General features: G+C 35.9%; 1 protein-coding gene across 2 annotated transcripts; it reads left to right on the top strand.

The window, feature by feature from the left end:
- The first annotated feature begins 281 nt into the window (after positions 1 to 281).
- bzw2 (basic leucine zipper and W2 domains 2) lies at positions 282 to 19,724 on the top strand. Of its 2 annotated transcripts, none has more exons than XM_079591763.1 (12): positions 282 to 404; positions 4,026 to 4,096; positions 8,929 to 9,105; positions 14,972 to 15,075; positions 15,699 to 15,764; positions 15,945 to 16,080; positions 16,189 to 16,298; positions 17,212 to 17,382; positions 17,810 to 17,956; positions 18,773 to 18,911; positions 19,009 to 19,131; positions 19,210 to 19,723. In XM_079591763.1, the coding sequence occupies exons 2-12, from the start codon at positions 4,033 to 4,035 to the stop codon at positions 19,236 to 19,238; spliced, it is 1,266 nt and encodes a 421-aa protein (XP_079447889.1). In that variant the 5' UTR covers positions 282 to 404; positions 4,026 to 4,032; the 3' UTR covers positions 19,239 to 19,723. The 2 variants fall into 2 exon arrangements, with proteins under 2 accessions (XP_079447889.1, XP_079447890.1); XM_079591764.1 differs by lacking the exon at positions 282 to 404 and adding an exon at positions 3,714 to 3,854 and having other exon boundaries at positions 19,210 to 19,724.
- The last annotated feature ends 689 nt before the right edge of the window (positions 19,725 to 20,413 follow it).

Genomic DNA, 20,413 nt, shown 5'->3' on the forward strand with positions numbered 1-20,413 from the left:
GATGTGAAAAAAATCTTCCTTTGAACATTGACCTTATAATATAATACTCAAATGTAAAAAAAAGAGAGAGAAACCATCCTCGGATCATACCACGATGGAGATTAAAAGGAGGGGGGATGGATATCCGGTGACACGATGTGAACGAGTCATAATGAACATTTTAGCATATAAACATCTATATAATTAAAAATATTTACTAAAATAAAATCCTATTACTTTTTTAATTCAAAATATTTGTATTATTAATTGCATTAGTACTTTGTGTCGTGCAATCTACCCCTGTCAGGAGTGGATCAGTCCATCTGTACTTAACTTGCTTGCTCAACGGTCGCGTGCGTGAGATACTGAAGCTGTGCTCGACTCGACATCATCATCACCACAACACCAGGCAGAATCACAGACAGGTAAGTACAAACACATGATGGAATGTCAAAATGCAACATGTTACAATTAGCCTAAATATGAGAACAAGTCTGATTCGTGCCCCATTCTCCCGAGCTTCGTCTAAGCAGCAAGCTTCTGAGCTTTGGTTTTTAAAGTGTAACCTAGTCTTGAAAAACTGATTAATTTCGGATGATAGTTAAGCAGGTGTGCAAAAATGCCACATTTGTATCAGAACAGACGGGAGGCATGTAAGTACTGGTAAAGTCGGATTACTTATTGTAATGATTTTTAAGCACTTGCCTGTATAATCCGTTGATGTTTATCTTCATTGGTAAATCTATAGAACTGAGGCTATGTGATGCATGTACCAGCAGTAAAACAAGTGCATTAAATCAGAAGTCGACAGCTTGACCTAATTATATTGTGCCTGACACGAGCGCACAACAAATCTCTTCTGTCATTTCAGTGCATCAAACATGTCTGAAAATTATTTCTGTCATTGTCTCAGTCTCAGACATTGATCTATATTTTGAAGGGGTTACCCACTATATAATAATTATAATAAAGCAATGATAGCCTATATGCAGTGTTGGGAAGGTTACTTTGGAAAATGTAATAGGTTACAGATTACAAGTTACACTATTTTGTATATTGTAGCTATTTCAATTACTTTATTAAAGTAATGTACGTTAACTGATTACATTTGATTACGTTTCAAAATTTCTAATGAATGTTTTCAACTTGTTAATCATTTTCAAGCACTTAAACCAGGCAGGGTTACCTTGCAGTAGTACTCAACACTGATTACAGTCAGACTATCAAAATCCTTCATCACTTGAATTTAGATTATAATCATTTAATTTTAAAGCACAGCCACCACACAATCAGACTTTAGCAGCTCTTTCTACATTGAGATCATTCTGGGGTTAAATACAGAATTAAAATCATAGCAAGACATGTTTAATAGCTATGATACTGTTGTTGTTTTTAAATCGTTGCATAGCAATATAAGGAAAAACTGTGACTTGAAAAAAAAAACATTTACTCTTAAAAAAATAAAGAATACACATAAGCCCAAATAGGAAATAAAACCGTTATCAAATAAGCGTGTGTCCTTGGCAAACTGTTATTTAATTACACATTTTTTTCTCAGTAATTGTAACGGGTTACAGTTAAAACATTTTTTTATAATTAAATTACATGACGCCTTTACATGTAACTAGTTTTCTGGAATACTCTGATTGTTGATCTCAGTTGTCCATAAATATATCTTTTAAAATATGAATGGCCATGAAACAAATCATGGTCTGATTTTTTTTTTTTTTTTTTTTTTGCAATATTTAATTTGTACAGTATATAAAATGTATATCCTATCTAAGCTTCGGTCCTGTGCTTTGTCCTAGCACCTCATTCTGACTTTGAAACCAGGTTGCATTCTCTTCCAGGAATGCCATAGCCTGTGATATTCTTGGCACTGTCTGGAGCACTTATAAATCGGGACCGGCGACACTAACTAAAGAGTGTGTGTCATGGAATGGAACATAAACATTCAGCTATATGTCAACACACAAGTTTGCATGAACATCTTTTTGTGGTCGCCAGGTGCAATGTGATATATGTCCCTACTGTAGTTCAATTTGTTTGATAGGAATGTCAATCACTTATTATATAGAAAGCTAGTGCAATAACATAAAACATCAAAGAACAGACTCTGGCTCTTCCTCTTCAGAGTTTCTCACTGTGTTTCTAGTTTTCCATTGACATCAGTACTAACCGGTCCAGGGAGGAGTTTCTTGAGCTGATCTAGGTGCAGTTTACCGCGTTGTCTGTTGTAATGGATTAAGTTTGGGTGGGTGACAATCAGCTAAATCATCCCCTTTGTGGGCTCATCCTTGGTGAGCGTGCGTGGTTGTTGATATAATTTATAAATCACACGGGACTTGCACATGATGAGTACATATTGTTCAGTGCTGCGTGGATGGACTCAATGTTAGAAAAACAGTGAGCCATGGTGCACAATGCTGTTTAAAAACAATTGTTCTGATTTCAATTAAGAAACACTGAGTTCATGCAGCTGCAGCTTTGAGGACGAATCAAGAGTATTCTTTATGTACGTAGTATAATGAAATAAATGTTATTTCTGTTTAATTTGGCACAACATTTCATGTCTACGAAATCTATTATTTAAATGTTTGATTATAAAATATACATTTGGTTCCAAAGCAGCAACTTTGTTGGGAAGACTTGCCTCTGGATGCTTTTATTAGCCTATTATTTTTTATTTTTTAGAACTTTTAAATGTGTAAGACGGTATTTACACTACCATTCAAAAGTTTGGGGTCGGTAAAGGCTGCATTTATTTTTATATTTATTTAACATGCTGATTTGGAGCTCAAGAAACGCATCTTATTATCAATGTTGAAAACCATTGTGCTGCTTAATATTTTTGTGGAAATGTGATGCATTTTAATTGAGGATTCTTTGATGAATAGAAAGTTAAAGTGAACAGCATTTATTTGAAATGTTGTAAAATTGTAGTTAGTCTTTTCGGACACCTGTAATCAATTTAATGCATCATTTCTGAATAAGTATTCCTTTCTTTTAAAAAAGTCTTACTGACCCCAAACTTTTGAATGATCGTTTACTTAAAGATCTTTTTTTTTTAAAACTGAATATCAAAAATTAAACCTATTTACTCTTAATATATGTTTACAATAGGATTTATTTAACTAATATTAATTAGGTTATAAATCAGTTTTCTATATTATATTATATCCAATGTAACTAATGTTTCTTAGACCATCACAAATCATTCTCGCAATTCAGACCTTGGTACCTTCACTACCTTGGTGTGACAACTATGCATGGTGAAATATTCATATCAGCATTTGCAATAACAATGTTCAATACATCACAAAAAAAGCAGGATATAGATCTTGTTGTGAACAATTCATCCATGCATATGGTTTATTTAGACAACTTATTCAAATGTTTAATTAAAATGGATGATGACATCAATGAATTATTATTTTTTATTAAAAAATGTTTTGCTGGTAATGCACGGGTAATTCAGAGCTAATAACAAGCGCCTTTATTTACCCCACATTGTTTTGTAGATCTGCATAGTTTCAGTGTCAATAAGTTGTTGAGGCAGCTGATGGAAAATTATGATTTTTGTTTGTGTATATGTTTGCACATGTGTATACTTTGCGAGTTTGCTTGTGTACACACACACACACTCAAACACAGGGCTGTAAGTGGTGATCAGACATGTCCTTGCTGTAATACGACAGGTGTCCCAGGCTTGTGTGACTGAAGTTTACACTGTCGGGGATGAGCCCCTCTATATTTAGAACAGGGCAGCGAAAGGCTTGCTGGAGCACTTGCTGCACACTGGAGAGGACCTCTCAGCTGATGAGCTTTGGATCCCTAGCTTTTTTCCACCTAGTACAGTTCACTATATAAACAAGGTGTGTGATGATGGGAGGGTGTAGTGTAGGAAGATGCGTCAGGAGTTGTTTCATTGTTTTGATTTGTGGGGCATCTGGCTTTTTCAATAATGGATCTATCATAGCACACAAAATGGGTCATCTATGTTGTTGTTGCTGATTTGAATGTATTTTGTCTTCCTGTTTGTGAAGGACTTTTATGAATACCGGTAAGCAACAGAAGCCAGTGCTTACAGGCCAGCGGTTTAAGACCAGGAAAAGGGGTGAGTCACTTTTTATCCCAATATTTCACATTCTACCTCTTAGAAGTTTATTTTAAAATTCCTGATCAAACACACACACTGTGGAAATGACCAAACATGTTGCAGACGCTCACTCAGCAATGCAGGGTCTCAATTCTTGTTCCATTACCGGTAATAGCTTGTGTGTGTTGTTCTACTGTGTACTTCATGTCTCATACAATAGTACTGAGAACAGTGCGGACCCTGTCGTTTTGCTATTTTAGGGTATTTTCACACTTGAGTCCTCTTTTATGGAAGCTTATGGCACATGATCGGCTCAGAATGCATTTTCAAATTGCACATTGAATTTTACTACATTCATTGCAGGACACTTAATGGAAATGTGTCTTAACTGTGAGTGTAAATGCAATTAAGAAAAAATAACATTTAAATTACAATTTTGCTACAGTTTTTGCTTGAACGTGTTAAACATATCTAATAATTTCTGTAATACATTTTAATTTTGTTAACATTATGTATTCAATTTACATATGCCAGCAGCCATATCACCCTGTAGCCCAAGACTGGTTGCCCACTGAAGCTAAGCAGGGCTGAGTCTGGTTAGTACCTGGATGGGAGACCTGAGAAAAACCAGGTTGCTGCTGGAAGAGGTGTTAGTGAGGCCAGCAGGGGGTGCTAACCATGTGGTCTGTGTGGGTCTTAACGCCCCAGTATAGTGACGGGGACACTATACTGTCAAAGAGCACCGTCCTTCGGATGAGACGTTAAACCGAGGTCCTGACTCTCAGGATGTCCTTCGAAAAAGAGTAGGGGTGTAACCCCGGCATCCTGGCCAATTTTGCCCCTTGGCCTCTGCCCATCATGGCCTCCTAATCATCCCCATATACTGATCACTGTCTCCTCTCCACCAGTAAGCTGGTTACCCCCTTCCATATGTGAAGCGCTTTGAGGTCCCAGAAAAAGCACTATATAAATGTAACAAATTATTAAATTAATTATATTAAAACTAGTGTATGAAATGGCAAATGTAAATTATATAATTGAATTTTCATTTTCATTTAGCACCAAACGTTGCACAAATGTGGGAAAATAAAAATTTAAATACAGAAATGCATTGCCATTTTACATATTGCATTGTCATTTTGCATATTACATTTCAAATTGAATATTGCTTCCCATAAGCCTTCATACTCTTTAAGTGTGTGTTCACACTTGCCATGTAGTTAGACACTTGCCATTGGTTTGATTAAAACGTAAACCATTGCTCTGTAACTGTTAGTTCGGTTCATTTGAATACCGGTAAGTGTGAATGCTGCCATCCGAACCCTGGTGCGCACCAGTGATGCGCGGGTTGATCCAAAATGAGCGGGTGCCTGCGGTCACCCGCGGTTACGAGTCATCCAAAAATATTTTTTATGATATTCGGGTCGCGGCCGGTCGGGTCGTTTGAAATAAAGATGCCAATTAAACATTTGTAGTTTATATAGTACTAGACACAATTTTCTATGAAATGCATAGGTCTACACTTTATTGGCTGAATAACTGGCGCGAGGATTAAAGCACAAGCTCAGTCTGCAGGCAGAGATGAAAGTGGGAAATCCTTAATTACCTTTTGACAGGCTACTTTTAAACGCATATAGCTCAGTAATGTCAGTTTTATGTATTTTCTGAGAGGGGGCAGAATTTTAGTTGGGAAAGTCGGGGGAGAGACGCACACTTCGATTAGACTGGATAAACAAAAATAACGAAATAAATGAATAAATCAAGCCTTTATTACAAAACACTAGGCTACATCATACAGCATTGTATCCTCGCAAATTCCTGCTGCTGTTTTGACTCCTTCATACTTGTTATAAGTGCTTCAAGTTCTCAGTTGGTTAAAATACCATACATAAAAACGAGTGCATTTATCCCAGCACACAGCATTGTTTTGGATGTTCGGTAAGTTTCGTCTCAAGATAGGCAATACATCCTTAAAGCCGACCATTTAGGTTGTGAACATATCTCTATGCCTTTAGGTTCAGTATCTTCGGTGTTAAAAATGCCAATCTGAACGCTAAGCTGACTAGAAAAAAAAGACGTTTTTTTGGTCTGAACCAAGTAAACAGAACTTTAAGTGTGAACACACCCTAAACGAACCAAACTCCGACACCTCAAAAGGACCAAGTGTAAAAACACCCTTATTTTAGTGCTGTAATCTCACAGAAGTTAACAAATCGCCTGTTGCAATAGCTGCATTGTTTGCAGAACATCTTATCCTTTGTTTATATGAAATGTCTAATTTCTGTGCCTCCAGTCACAAAATCATAGGAAGGATATTATTATTATTATTGTGTTTTTTTTATTGTGGTGTACTGGTAATTTGTTATTATTGTGGCAAAAAGGCTAAATAAAAACAATAACTACAAATTGGTTCTGTTTCAGACATTTAAAGGGGTCATGACATGAGAAACCAAATTTGCCTTGATCTTTTGGTATATAAGAGGTCTTTGTACCATTAAAACATCCTGCAAGTTTCATAGCTTAAGACGTCCTCCCCATTATAAACGAATCATTTATTTAATCAAGCTCTAAATACAGCTCGTTCTGGATCCATGGTAAGAAGTGACGTCACGGTACGAAGTGACGTACCAGCGTTTGCATAATGACCGCCTCCAGCAGAAGACAGTTACGCTTTAAGCGCAAGGCAACTACGCTCATTTCGTATCGTTGTCGCGCGCCTCACAAGTGTTCAGTCGACAGACAGCGAGTGGGTCTGTGTACAGGGAAATTACGATGCCACGCAGATGTGCTGTTCCTGGATGTGGACAAACAACATCTTTGAATACGCTGCGAAAGATCCAGTCGTCAGGGAAAAATGGATGCACTTTATTTTTTGCAGACGTCTCAGTCACGGCAGTGTTAGTTTAAGCGTTTGTTCTATAAATATGAAGGATGACTTTTTTGAGCTTTGCCAGAAAACTGTTGCTCAAAGATAAGTCCGTGCCGACTATTCTGGGCTCAACATCGACGACGCAAACTGTAAGTAATGTATTTAAAACTTTAAACTACTTTTTAAATACGCTGAAAGATCCAGTCGTCAGGGAAAAATGGATGCACTTTATTTTTTGCGAACGTCCCAGTCACGGCAGTGTTAGTTTAAGCGTTTGTTCTATACATTTAAGGATGACTGTTTTGAGGAAAAAATCCCAATATGATGCTTGGCTTTGCCAGAAAACTGTTGCTCAAAGATAAGTCCGTGCCGAATATTCTGGGCTCAACAACGACGACGCAAACTTTCTTTTTACCATGGCTAAAATAAACACATTTGTATAAGAGAATCTTGAAAATATGTCGCCTTTCTAGTAGGCCTACATGTGATAGAAAATTAAAAATGTTGCCTTTATCAATGCTGCATCTTCAAATATGGCCTGTGCATGCATTTTTGTCCGTGGTACACCCTATCATTTCATTGGAATTAGTTAAATAATGTTAAACTGTTAGCTAATCCGTTTTCAAGTGTCTCGGGTTAATTTTTTTTTATTAATTCAAAATAGTTTCACTTTCCATGTGGACACGGGCTGATCCAGTCTTCGTTGTTGTGGTGATCGTTCATTTTTCTCTGATTCTGGCTCAAACATATAAGGTTTTATCATTGCAAGAGCCATCGCTTCGCATGCATCACCCGCTAATAAACAGTTGCGCCGAATCCGCAAATGTTCTGGCTGGGGGCGTTAATAATTGATGCATAGGCACTGACGTTAGCCAATCATAACAGTGGGCGTTAACACTGAACTCTTAAAGGGGAAACACCCCCAAAACAGACTGTTTGAATCAGAGGATGAGAAACAGGGTGGGAAAAGGTCATAAATCACTACATTTTAAAAGTTTTTTGTAAAAAAAACTATAGTAATACTATATTTGCACCTAAGGGAACATAATAATGAAATAAAAAAAACCATGTCATGACCCCTTTAAACATAACATGCATTACTGTTCAAAAGTTTGGGGTTGGTAAGATAATTTTTTTATGATCACCAAGGCTGCATTTAGTTGATAAAAATACAGTACCAAAAACAGTAATATTGTGAAATAATATGAAATAATTCTACAGGTGATGTCATTCCTGTTGTTTTAATTTTCAGGATTCTTTGAATAAGTTAAAAACAACATTATTTTGAAATAGAAATATTTTGTAACATTGTAAATTTCCTTACTGTCACTTTTGATCATTTGAATGCATCCATGCTGAATAGAAGTATTAGGGTTAAAAAAAAAATCGTACTGACCCCAAACTTAGTAGTGTATGGTTAAACAAAATTGGTCAAGTTTTATATCTTAAATGAAAAATTTAATTCACACTTAATTATTTAGCATAGAAATAATTGTGCAGTATTTGCTATACAATTCTAAATTGAATCTTCCATGTAGATGATTATTTGAGTGAAAGGTGAACACCGTTAGAAATTGCAGACAGCTTAGGAACGTTACTTAATAGCTTTTGACTGACAAATGTGAGGGCGTTTTCAACAGGGCATTAGTGTTATGCTTCACTGGCTTGCGCTGTAGGTGTGACTGGCTCTTCAAATGTGAGATCTCACAGGAAGACACTCAACATGTTCTTTAGCGTGTGCTATAATCAGAATTCCTAGCCAGCAGCGAGGCAAGGGAACTCATTTACATAAGTTAAGGTATAAGTGCGGCTTGCGTATTTTTGTGTGTGACCACCTGCTTTGTTTTCAAGTGTTCTTTACAGATGAATACAAATGAAGGATCAACTCAAAATCAATTAAATCATTATATTCTATATCTATACTGTGATCCTGAATCTCTGCTGTGGTAACCCTGGCTTTCTTGTGTTTTCTCTCTTCCAGATGAAAAGGAGAAGTTTGAGCCTACGGTTTTCCGAGACACAATTGTTCAAGGCCTCAACGAAGCAGGTGGTGATCTTGATGCTGTAGCCAAGTTTCTGGATGTCAATGGGTCGAGACTAGACTACCGTCGCTATGCCGACACCCTGTTTGACATCCTCATCGCTGGGAGCATGCTTGGTGAGAAGGTCCAAAAGCTTGTCACTCACATGACATCACAGTAATAGCAAACCACAACCATCTAACGATCCAATCAAATTCAAGCTCCGCCCTAAAAAAAAAAGTCTTCTTTGAGAAGCCGTTTCACTCATCTATACGTTACAATAGGGAAGAAAAAACTCAGTTATTAGTTATCACTTGTCAGTTCTGTTTCGTGCTGACTTTAATATTGCATAGTTATTGTTTTGTAGGTCCAATTTCAGAGTCATGACTTTGGTGATTGCCCACTACAGAGGATTTTAAGTATACCATCTTCATACAGAGATGCATTTAATAATCGCCTAAACTGCCATGATTACGTTTCAATGATATGTCAAACTGGCAATAAAATCTAACAGTAATGGTTGGTATTGTATTTTTTGTTTCTTTAGGTCAAATGCTAAAGAACGTTTTGGTTTTTCAGGCTGGTCCAGCTTATGCGCTCCAGAGTATTTAAAGTTGGCATGAAATGAAAATTCACCCGATGTGTTTTCTAAATGCGTTATTGATCTTATTATGAACAACTTATCTTTGCGTATATTTAATTTAAAAAAAGATGTAATCAAAATGTCATAACTCAATCTTAAAGGGTTAGTTCACCCAAAAATGAAAATAATGTCATTAATGACTCACCCTCATGTCGTTCTAAGCCCGTAAGACCTCCGTTCATCTTCGGAACACAGTTTAAGATATTTTAGATTTAGTCCGAGAGATTTCTGTCCCTCCATTGAAGCTGTATATACAGTATACTGTCCATGTCCATAAAGGTAATATAAACATCATCAAAGTAGTCCATGTGACATCAGTGGGTTAGTTAGAAGTTTTTGAAGCATCGAAAATACTTTTTGGTCCAAAATAGTGTTAATTTCGTCAGACGAGACGAGACGAAAATTTCGAAATATGTTCGTCAACGACCTTTTTTTCCATGACTAAGACGAGACTATGACGAGACTGCACTACTGTTCAAAAACGCTGACTAAGACTAAATTAACATGCATTATTGTTGACGAAAAAAGACGAGACGAAAATGTTTTGCATAAAATAAAAACTAAGATAAAATCTCTCTTCATTTTCGTCTACAATCGTCTCTACTTTTTCATCAGCTGTACGCCTTTAAAATATCCCGAATGAGTTCGCGCTGTTGCTCAAGTAACATTACGAAGCTATGGTGTTTGTTTTGGCACATACATTATGCAGGTTACGATTGTATTGCTTTCACTAAAGAAAATAATGTGCGCGCTCCGTCTACGGTTAGAATCCTGTGTGTGGCAACGATCCATGGCAACGCTCTGTTTTTCATGGCAACAGTGTGTTATACTTAGAAGCGCTAGGCAGGCTTTTTGTGTTAAATTATATTTCCTGTCGCTGCGCAGGCTTTTTGATTGTACATGACAGACTAATAACCCTTTTCTTTAAAGGCTAAGGTTATGTCCCGTTAACCGGACCGTTGCATTACGATTAAAAGCAGTATCAATAAAGTCAAAAATGTGATGTGCAGTCAAGTTCGAGTGTATGCGATGTTTAAACGAGTGTTCTCACGATACACTTGTTGTGATTCGCGGAGTTTTGACAAGTTTTATAGTCTTGATATTGTTTCTTATTCAAAAGTGGTGACTGAAAAAACTCAGCACACCCTGAAACCTCTTCCCGCGCCTTTGTAACTTCGGAGTCTGTTGGGCCCCAGCTTTTGAATTGTGATGGTTAAAATAAAATACAGAACAGTTTCATCATTTGTAAATGTGTCTCCTAAATCAGACATTGAAAACCAGACATGTTTAACAGTTGCATTCAACAAAAATCATTCAACAAGTGTATTTTGTCAGGTAATTATGACATTTTACCAATATTTGAGATATGTGAAACACTTTTTTACTGAAATGTTAATCAGAAATAATCTCAGTAATAATGTGTTATTAAAAAAAAAGAAGACAATTTTTTTTACTAAAACTTGACTAAAATGAAAAGACTTTTAGTCGACTAAAACTTGACTAAGATACCTTAAGTTCTCTTTTGACTAAAACTAGACTAAAATGATGAGACTTTTAGTCGACTAAAACTAAAAGTCTCACAAAAAAAGATATGTGAATGACTAAATATGACTAAACTAACAAGGACATTTGGCACAAGACTAAGACTAAATTAAAAATAGGTGACAAAATTAACACTAGTCCAAAAATAACACAAAATAAGACTTTATTCAGCATTGTATTCTCTCCCGGGTCTGTTGTCAATCCTTCACAGTTACGCTGATGGCGTAAGACGCTGATGACGTGTATTTCTGGTGCGCCCGAGCTTCATTTATAGACTGAGGGAGACGCACGCTGTAAAAGTGTCTCATCCGCGACATGCACATTTACGCACCATTAAAAAAATGATATCCACGCAAACAATGTAGAATAGCTTGAATATAGCGTGCGTCTCCCTCAGACTGTAAACGAAGCTCGGGCGCACCAGATAACACGTCATCAGCGTCTTCCGTCAGCAGCGTCACTGCGGAGTCCTGAACGCAGATTGACAACAGACCCGGGAGAGAATACAATGCGGAATAAAGTCTTATTTTGTGTTATTTTTGGACCAAAAAGTATTTTCGATGCTTCAAAAACTTCTAACTAACCCACTGATGTCACATGGACTACTTTGATGATGTTTATATTACCTTTATGGACATGGACAGTATACTGTATATACAGCTTCAATGGAGGGACAAATCTCTCGGACTAAATCTAAAATATCTTAAACTGTGTTCCGAAGATTAACGGAGGTCTTACGGGCTTAGAACGACATGAGGGTGAGTCATTAATGACATTATTTTCATTTTTGGGTGAACTAACCCTTTAAGTCCCCAGCCCTACTTTTTTTATTTTATTTTTTATACTCCGTTTCACTCGAATGTATCGCAATATGGCAGTGTTATAGTACTTGAGACCAGACAAGATCAAAATTTTTAGGAGCATTTGGACTTGAATGAGCTGGTCTTAACTCTTGGACTCAGACTTGTCTGGTCTTGAGCACTACACCATTGCAATACGAAAAAATATATATTTTGCTACTTCCGTTACATAACTTTAAACTCAACAAAAAGGCAAAAGGCTCTTTTTACTTAAATATAGGATTTATTTTAAAAGCATATTGAGCTTTAGGATTTTTCCTATTTATTTTTCTTCCAGTGGTCCATCTCGTACTGTTTAATGTCTCTGGTAATACCCAGGGCCCATAGAAAATCCTTATGATAGAATTCTACAGTGTACTTCAAAGTATGGCCAATAAACGTAAAAATCCAATTACACCTGTTACACCAAATCTCTCATTTGAAAGCTCATTACTCAGCATTCACATCCTGAGAACATGCTAGCCTGTTGTTGTCGTCCCATATACACCATTTTTTTTTTTGTATTGTGTATGTAAATGTGCATTTTGAGAAATTTTTCGGGATTCATTTGTCATAAGGCAAAATGGCACTAATAGTGTGACATGAATCGCTTGCTGACATAACGTGTGTGTCACGTATAAATTACAATTTGGCATAAAAGACCATTTATGCCTTGCCTTTTACCCAAGATGTGACTGGTCTCATATTGTACAATCTGACATAAAGGACAGAATATTGCTTGGTGTACACTTAAAGAGACTAGGTCCGACTGAGCCATCCTTTGTGCTGTAAGCTCATACAAAGACACTACCGTCTTTAGCAGATTAACAGAATAAGAGGTCATTCGCTCATTCCCCCGGGACACTCCAACACTTGCAGCACATCTTTGGATCAAAGTGTTTATAGTGAAGTACCTCCAGCCCATCATCGTACAAATTCCATTGATGGTTAAAGATGAGGACAGCAGGGAATACACAACAGGATTTTTTTACCCTGTCTTAGTTGTCTCCTAGGAGCTGTCACAGTCGGGTGGAAATCTTCAGATCTTTTGCACATAAGCAGGCTGAGAGAGTGAGTGGGCGTCTTCTCTGTGGGACAGAAGCAGAGTGTTGAATTTGGTTCGAGCGTACAGTATATGGGAAGCCAGTGTAGAGAACAGCATTAAGGCATATTATAGAATATTTTCGAGGTTGAATATGTTATAATTGTATGCATGTAAAGGGGTTGTGAAGCACATATGCTGGCAGTTCACACAGCACGTAATTAGATTATAGAAATTGTATTATGCCGTTTTAAAGGTTCTTAATTTTGGAGGTCTCCTACAATAGGATTGTGTGCATCCAAGGTAAATAAACACAAACTGAAATTAAATTGTTTATCTTATGAGAAAATGAGTTCAGTTTCAGGCACTCACTTAGATGTCTCTAGGAAGGGACTGTCTCTGTCAGCCCAATTACAGCTAAAAGGTTTACTCTGGCTCTATATAAAGCCCACAGAGCAGCGAGGGCACACGAGAGAGGAAGGAGAGCAGCCTGGTCAAGCATCCAGTCAGAAGTCAGATTACTCCATCTACGGTATAGAGCCCTGATAAGCAGAAGGCTGCCTTTAACTCTGTTAAAATAGAGATTAAGTCCAAATCCTCTGTTACGTATCACTAGACTTCCTGTTATACGTCACCTTTGCCCTTATAAGTCCTTAACAAAGACTGATTTCCCTGAACTCTGTGAAAATAGAGTGGGATTATGCATGTGTGATAATTGTACTACTTTCGAGTTGACATGACGTGAAAATGTACTTTTTACTTAATGCTGGTGTTATCATGAACAACAGGTCATTTGTGCACATAATTTATTACTTGTTCTTCATAATATTTCTGCAAATGTGCCTCTGAAACCAATTTTTCCTATATGGTTAATGCCATTAAGTCCAGGTCTTAAACCTTTGTCCTAAAGACATTTTTAACGTAATCCAGTCAATTCCTGAAATTAAATTAAATCCCAACATACTTTTTTTTTTTTTATGTCCAGTCAACTCAAAAAAGTCTCATAATGCATGTAAAATATGTTCTTTTGATATTTGGTGATATTATGCCATCATATAAAATAACAGGAGGAAAAATTGTACTTTTATTTGATTTAAAAATATTTCAAATATTTATCCCTTCTGCCTAAGAACTTTGCCTTGCCCTTTGCTGAGTTTCTCGGGGGAACGCAGTGCTTTCGCAAATAGAAATGGTGATCTGAAAAATTATATTTCAATGCCTTTACGTTCGCTCGCAAAACTTTTGCCTTCTCCAAAGAAACTTTGTATTTGCTTGCAAAAGCACTGAAATATATATATTTTTTTTTCGGTTTTCCTTGCGTCCTTTCTTGCAAATGCAATGTTCTCTGAAAAACGAAACAAAACATATTTTTTCTACCAGTCTCGTTTGACAAGACAAGAGCCAGTTTAGTGTACTTTTTAATATGGTAAGATGGGATGTATTACATTGACCAATCAGTGGATCAACACTGTAATCCGTAGCTAATCTATCAAGGGGATCTGAAGTTAACTAGTGTGTGGTATTAACCCGGACACCCGTGGATTAGACCATAATGTTTTGTGTGAAGAGCACATTGAAAAACCATCAAAATCTATTTTGGAGTGGAAGCAATGTTGTGATTTTAAATTTCTTTCCTAATTTGATTAAATTATTTAGAAATGCATCCACTCTGCACTACAGCAGCTAATGGTGAACTCAATCTATACTACAGCACTCCCTTTATAAATAAAACTACAGTATAATGTACATTATACATAATGAACAAAACTGTAAAGATTGCAATTGTAGCACATGAGACAGGATGAATTATGCATTCTAGCAATTCTTCTAAATTATAAGTGTGCAGTGACATTTTCTCAGTAGAGGTTAACAATGACTGCGCTGTATTCTCAAAGGATTTACAGCATTAACCTGTAACCTCACTTTCCCTGTCGCAGCTCCCGGGGGAACGCGCATTGACGATGTGGACAAGACCAAGGTGACGGAGCACTGTGTGTTCAAGGCGGAGGAAAACCACACTGCTGTTCGCAGCTATGCTCAGGTGAACACCCCTATTTACACTGTTCAATGAGATGCTTTTTTCCATTTTTGTATATGAAAAATGAGCAGTCGATACCAGGGAGGCGGGGAATCCGGTTTCAAAATTGCATTAGATGTACTTAGTTCCCAAATCCCCTTGGTTGAACCAGTATAGCATTTACTGTCATTTCATAATAATCCCTTGGATTACAATGTCTCTCCATCATCAACCACTGTGAGCTTAAGTGTGTTCTAATATCTAAAATAACAAAATATAATATAAAATGATAAAATATATTTTGCCATTTAATTGTTGTTGTCATTAAATACAGCAATAATAAAAAATAGTAATAATTTTATTATCTAAATGTTTGTGTGTGTGAATATATATATATATATATATATATATATATAATCACATAAATATATTTTTTAATTTGTTGTTAATAATATGTAAAATTATATAAAATATCAAAAATACAATATATAAAATACCACAGCAACAATATTAATTTGCACATGAATACATGCATGCATAAAACATTTTTATAATAATTATCATTTTTATTCAATATTATTATACAAAAATGTATTAATGAATGCTTCAAAAACTGCTATTACTGATGGATGATTGTCTATATACAGGTGTTTAATAAACTTATCAGAAGGTACAAATATCTGGAGAAGACCTTTGAAGAGGAAATCAAAAAGGTACCTATAATCAGTATGTAATGTGTTTTACTGCGGAGGATGTTGTCTCGCATGTGAAAAATACACCACTGCAGGACAAACAAACATGATGCCAATGTAGTTTAATATTCATGGTATTGCTGCGGGCCAAATAGGCTGATCTACAGTATGTTTTGATTCATATTTCTTATCCCTGCATAGCTCCTTCTCTTCCTGAAGGCCTTCACTGAGTCCGAGCAGACCAAACTAGCCATGCTAACAGGCGTCCTGTTGGCCAACGGCACACTGCCGCCACTTATCCTCACCAGCCTCTTCAGCGATAACCTTGTCAAAGAAGGTTTGTGCTTTTATGTCTTCTTCCTCTTAAAGAGAATTCAGAATTGATTTGCATAAGGAGCAAATTCTTCATGTGACTATTTAAAATATGTATTACTCTGGTTTGTAGGAATATCTGCCTCTTTTGCGGTGAAGATGTTTAAAGCTTGGATAGCAGAGAAGGATGCCAATGCTGTGACATCTGCCCTTAGAAAAGCCAACCTGGATAAGAAACTCCTGGTATGATGCTTGCTGCTCATCTGTTTCTCTCATCAGTTTTGATTTTTAAATCATTAACCTCTGGAAATTATGAGGAGATAATGAACCATTATGCAGATAAATTGTTTCCATGGAGACGTTCATCACCAGGCAGACATGTGCCTTAACACCTCTAAACTCACTCATGACCTTGATGCTCACAGTACAACAAAAATCCATGCAGATTTCTGTAAAGCAAATGTTTTGGTATTCAATCACAGGTAGTAAACACACACACACACACACTAGCTTTAAAATATTTGGGGATGGTAATATTGTTTGTGATGTTAGAAGTGTTATGCTCCCTAAGGCTGTATTTATTTAATCCAAATTATAGTAAACCGTAATATTCTGAAATATTATTACTGTTTAAAATAACTCTTTTGTAATTTTCAGCTCCATTTTTCCATTCTTCAGTGTCACATGATCCTTCAGAAATCTTTCTAGCATGCTGATTTGCTGCTCAAGAAACCATTTCTTCTCAAAGTTGCATACAGATGTGCTGCTTATTATTTGTGTGGAAATTGATAAATGTTTTCAGGATTCTTTGATTAATATAAAGTTTTTGCATTTAAAGCATTTATTTAAAATACTGAACTTTTAAACGGTAGTATTTAAAAAAATGTGGTGGGTTTAAACTCAAGATTTTGATTACCACTGTGCTGATGCTTAAAGGTGAAGTGTATAATTAATGTGCCACCAAACAGAATATTAAAAACAACAACAGTTTTCAAACATGTTTTCTCAATCACTTCCATTAAAATCAAGCTGGGAAATGATAATGTATTTTAACATTGTAATAATGACACACTTCACCTTTGAGTCTTAGTAAGTTAAAGGTTCCTCCTTGTTCCTCCTGTAATTAATCTAATTGTGTAATCGGCTCTGACTCCAGGAACTCTTCCCTGCCAATAAGCAGAATGTGGAGCACTTCTCAAAGTACTTCACTGATGCGGGATTGAAAGAGCTGTCAGAATTCCTGCGCGTCCAACAGTCTCTGGGCACACGCAAGGAACTTCAGAAAGAGCTGCAGGAGCGCCTGTCTCAACAGTGTCCTATCAGAGAGGTGCATCCTGCTTCTCCCATTCACATGCATTAAATGTTATAGATCGGTGCATCTCAACTGAATTGGCTTCAGGACCTAGAAATGTATTGGATATCAAGGGGCATACAAAAAAAACTTAAATAGGCCATATTATGCTTTTTTTCAAAGTCTTGATTTTGTTTTTGGGTTCTACTAGAATAGGTTTTCAAGCTTTACTGTTCAATAAAACACCTTATTTTTCACATATTTTACGTTGTTGCAGCACCTCTCTTCCCAGTCTGTCAGTATTGCTCTTGGGTGCGTTTCCCAAAAGTAGCGTTAGCAAGGGGGGAGGGGCTTTGCAGACATTTGTCATGCTCAACAGCAACATCGCACACTAAAGACATTTTTAAATGTTAAAAAGTATCATAGATCCTCTTTAAAATATACTGTTGTGAATTGTGTACAGATCGTGGTGTATGTGAAAGAGGAAATGAAAAAGAATGATCTTCAGGAGCAGGCTGTGATTGGCTTACTGTGGACTTGCCTCATGAATGATGTTGAATGGAACAAGAAAGAGGAGCTGGTCACCGAGCAGGCCCTCAAACACCTGAAGGCACAGTATCAACACTGACTTTCTAATGCCACACTGTTATTTGTATACACACATTGCAATTAAATGATCATTTAAATGCGAGTGAGTTTTGTAGCTATACTCCATCTTTTTAGTTTTTGAATGAATTCTTACACTATATCTGCACTTTTTTTAATGCTTACCACTTAATAGCTTCATTATAATCAATGAAGCTGTCTACACTGGAAGAGTCTGTTGCAGCGGGTTATAGCATACATCTTAAGTTGACAGATTTATATTTTTGATGTAGTGTAGAGTTACTCAAGCCACATTGTCTGTCTGAAATTCAATGGATCTCATTCCCTAATAAATGTGTGAATTATTTGTATTTATATGCACAGGAGAGCTTCTTACAAAAAAAAAATCAGCATAATTCACAACATGTGCATTTGTTCTTAACCTTGTTTTAAATGAGCAACCATGGCAAAAGTTAATAATTTGCATAAAACACACAAACCATCTCCATATGAACATGTGGTTTAAGTTGTTCCTACATATTTTTCGTAAATTGAGATGAAATTAAGAAAGTTGATTTATTGAATCTGCATAAAAAATATTTTCACGAACAACAAATCATGTGTACGCACGGTTCGTAAACGACAACAACTGTTTTTATTTACAAACATTATATATGTATTTTTTTCCTATGAATTTTATTTGTTATATATATATATATATATATATATATATATATATCATATCTTTACTGCATGTATGTGGATAAAGTTTGATCTAATATGTCCAACTTTAGAGAGAGAGAGAGAGAGATTCCAATATTCATTACTGTTTTTCCTATAGCACTATGCACCTCTCGTGGCTGTGTTCAGTACTCAGGGCCAATCAGAGCTGGTCTTACTGCTCAAGATTCAGGAGTACTGCTATGATAATATCCACTTCATGAAATCCTTCTCCAAAATAGTGGTGCTCTTCTATAAAGGTACCCATGTGCCACCTGATCAGTGATTCAATTATATATTATTGGTATGTAATATAATATATATGTATATTATTGGCATCTGTTTCTCAATCCATAGCTGATGTCCTTAGTGAGGAGGCCATTTTGAAATGGTACAAAGACGCCCATGCTGCCAAAGGAAAAAGCATATTTCTGGAGCAAATGAAGAAATTTGTGGAGTGGCTTCAGAATGCGGAGGAAGGTGAGGAATTATATTAGATAAAAATAACCTCTGCCATACGAAATGTAAATCTAATTATTTCTTAATTCTCTCCCACAGAGTCTGAGTCAGAGGGGGAAGAAGACTAATAATCTTGAGGATCCTGAAGATTTTATAGGTTTTACACTGTCAACTCTCTGTGACCAGCTTTTTAGTTCGTATTTAGGCTCCATGTTCGTTACATTTGTGTTCAGAGAGAGAAAGTCACATACACTGCCCAATCCAGGGAAAAGCTTGTGAGCACCAGGAAAAGAGTGCAGGGAGCTACATATAGACTGCCTTTAATAACAAACACTTTAACATGGATTTTATATTACCGGTAATACCGTTCAGGTACTGCGCACATTAGTTTCCTGCAATTCTTTTTTTTTTTTTTTTTTTTTTTTTAAGACACGTGTAAATGTTGTATGGGACTGCTTTTGAATCGTTTTATGAATAAAAGGTGTTTTATATGTACTCCGTTTCAATAATTTGTCTCTCTCAATTTGTCTGATTTCTCTTTATCCTCATTTGTAAGTCTCTTTGGATAAAAACATCTGCCAAATGAATAAACATGAATGTCTTTGCAAACTTGCATATTGATTACCGGTAGTTTATTTAAATTAGTTTGCATTTTTATTAATTACTTTATTAATTACTTCCTTAAATCCTACTAATGATGTCAATGACTTTGAGTCATTTGTTTTCAACATTAACATGGAGAGAAGAATTATAAATGTGATTTATTATTTGATTAATTTACTTTATAGACTTCACATGCATTAGAAAACTAAAATCAACTCACTAAAGAGGAAATTTGTATTTCCTTAAAATGAATTGCTTTCTAAAAAAAATGTTTCCTCAAAAATGGTAAATTTCACACACAAAAAACAAATAAATTATTTAATTAGCATAAATAAACAAGCCAGTTTTAGGGTAAATATTTTTTTTAAAATTTTTAGGCGAATAACCATATTTCCCCTTAATAGTTTAATTACTATAATTTGATGGGTTATTTCACTTAGTTTTTTTTTGTATTATTGTATCATTATTCTCGATTATTATTCTCATTAAATAATATGCATACTGTAAAAAATTATAGCAAACACCATTGTATTTTATGTATTACCAATTTTGCCCATTTGTTATTACCATTAAAGTCTCGACATTATACAAATACCGTGAATTTTTTTTCAATCATATTAATTTTGTCGCGTGGTATCAACAGAGACAAATGAATTCAGGGAGTGTAGGGTATAGAGCGATATTTGTGTTTTTGAATAAT

This window comes from Phoxinus phoxinus (assembly GCF_949152265.1).
Source record: "Phoxinus phoxinus genome assembly, chromosome: 19".
NCBI lineage: Eukaryota > Metazoa > Chordata > Actinopteri > Cypriniformes > Leuciscidae > Phoxinus > Phoxinus phoxinus.

Excerpts from the sequence above, each read along its gene's own strand:
- bzw2 (XM_079591763.1), top strand. The coding sequence starts at position 4,033 with ATGAATACCGGTAAGCAACAGAAGCCAGTGCTTACAGGCCAGCGGTTT. Across the intron at positions 17,383-17,809 it reads AACAGTGTCCTATCAGAGAG|ATCGTGGTGTATGTGAAAGA; the intron begins GTGCATCCTGCT and ends AATTGTGTACAG. Across the intron at positions 19,132-19,209 it reads GCTTCAGAATGCGGAGGAAG|AGTCTGAGTCAGAGGGGGAA; the intron begins GTGAGGAATTAT and ends TCTCTCCCACAG.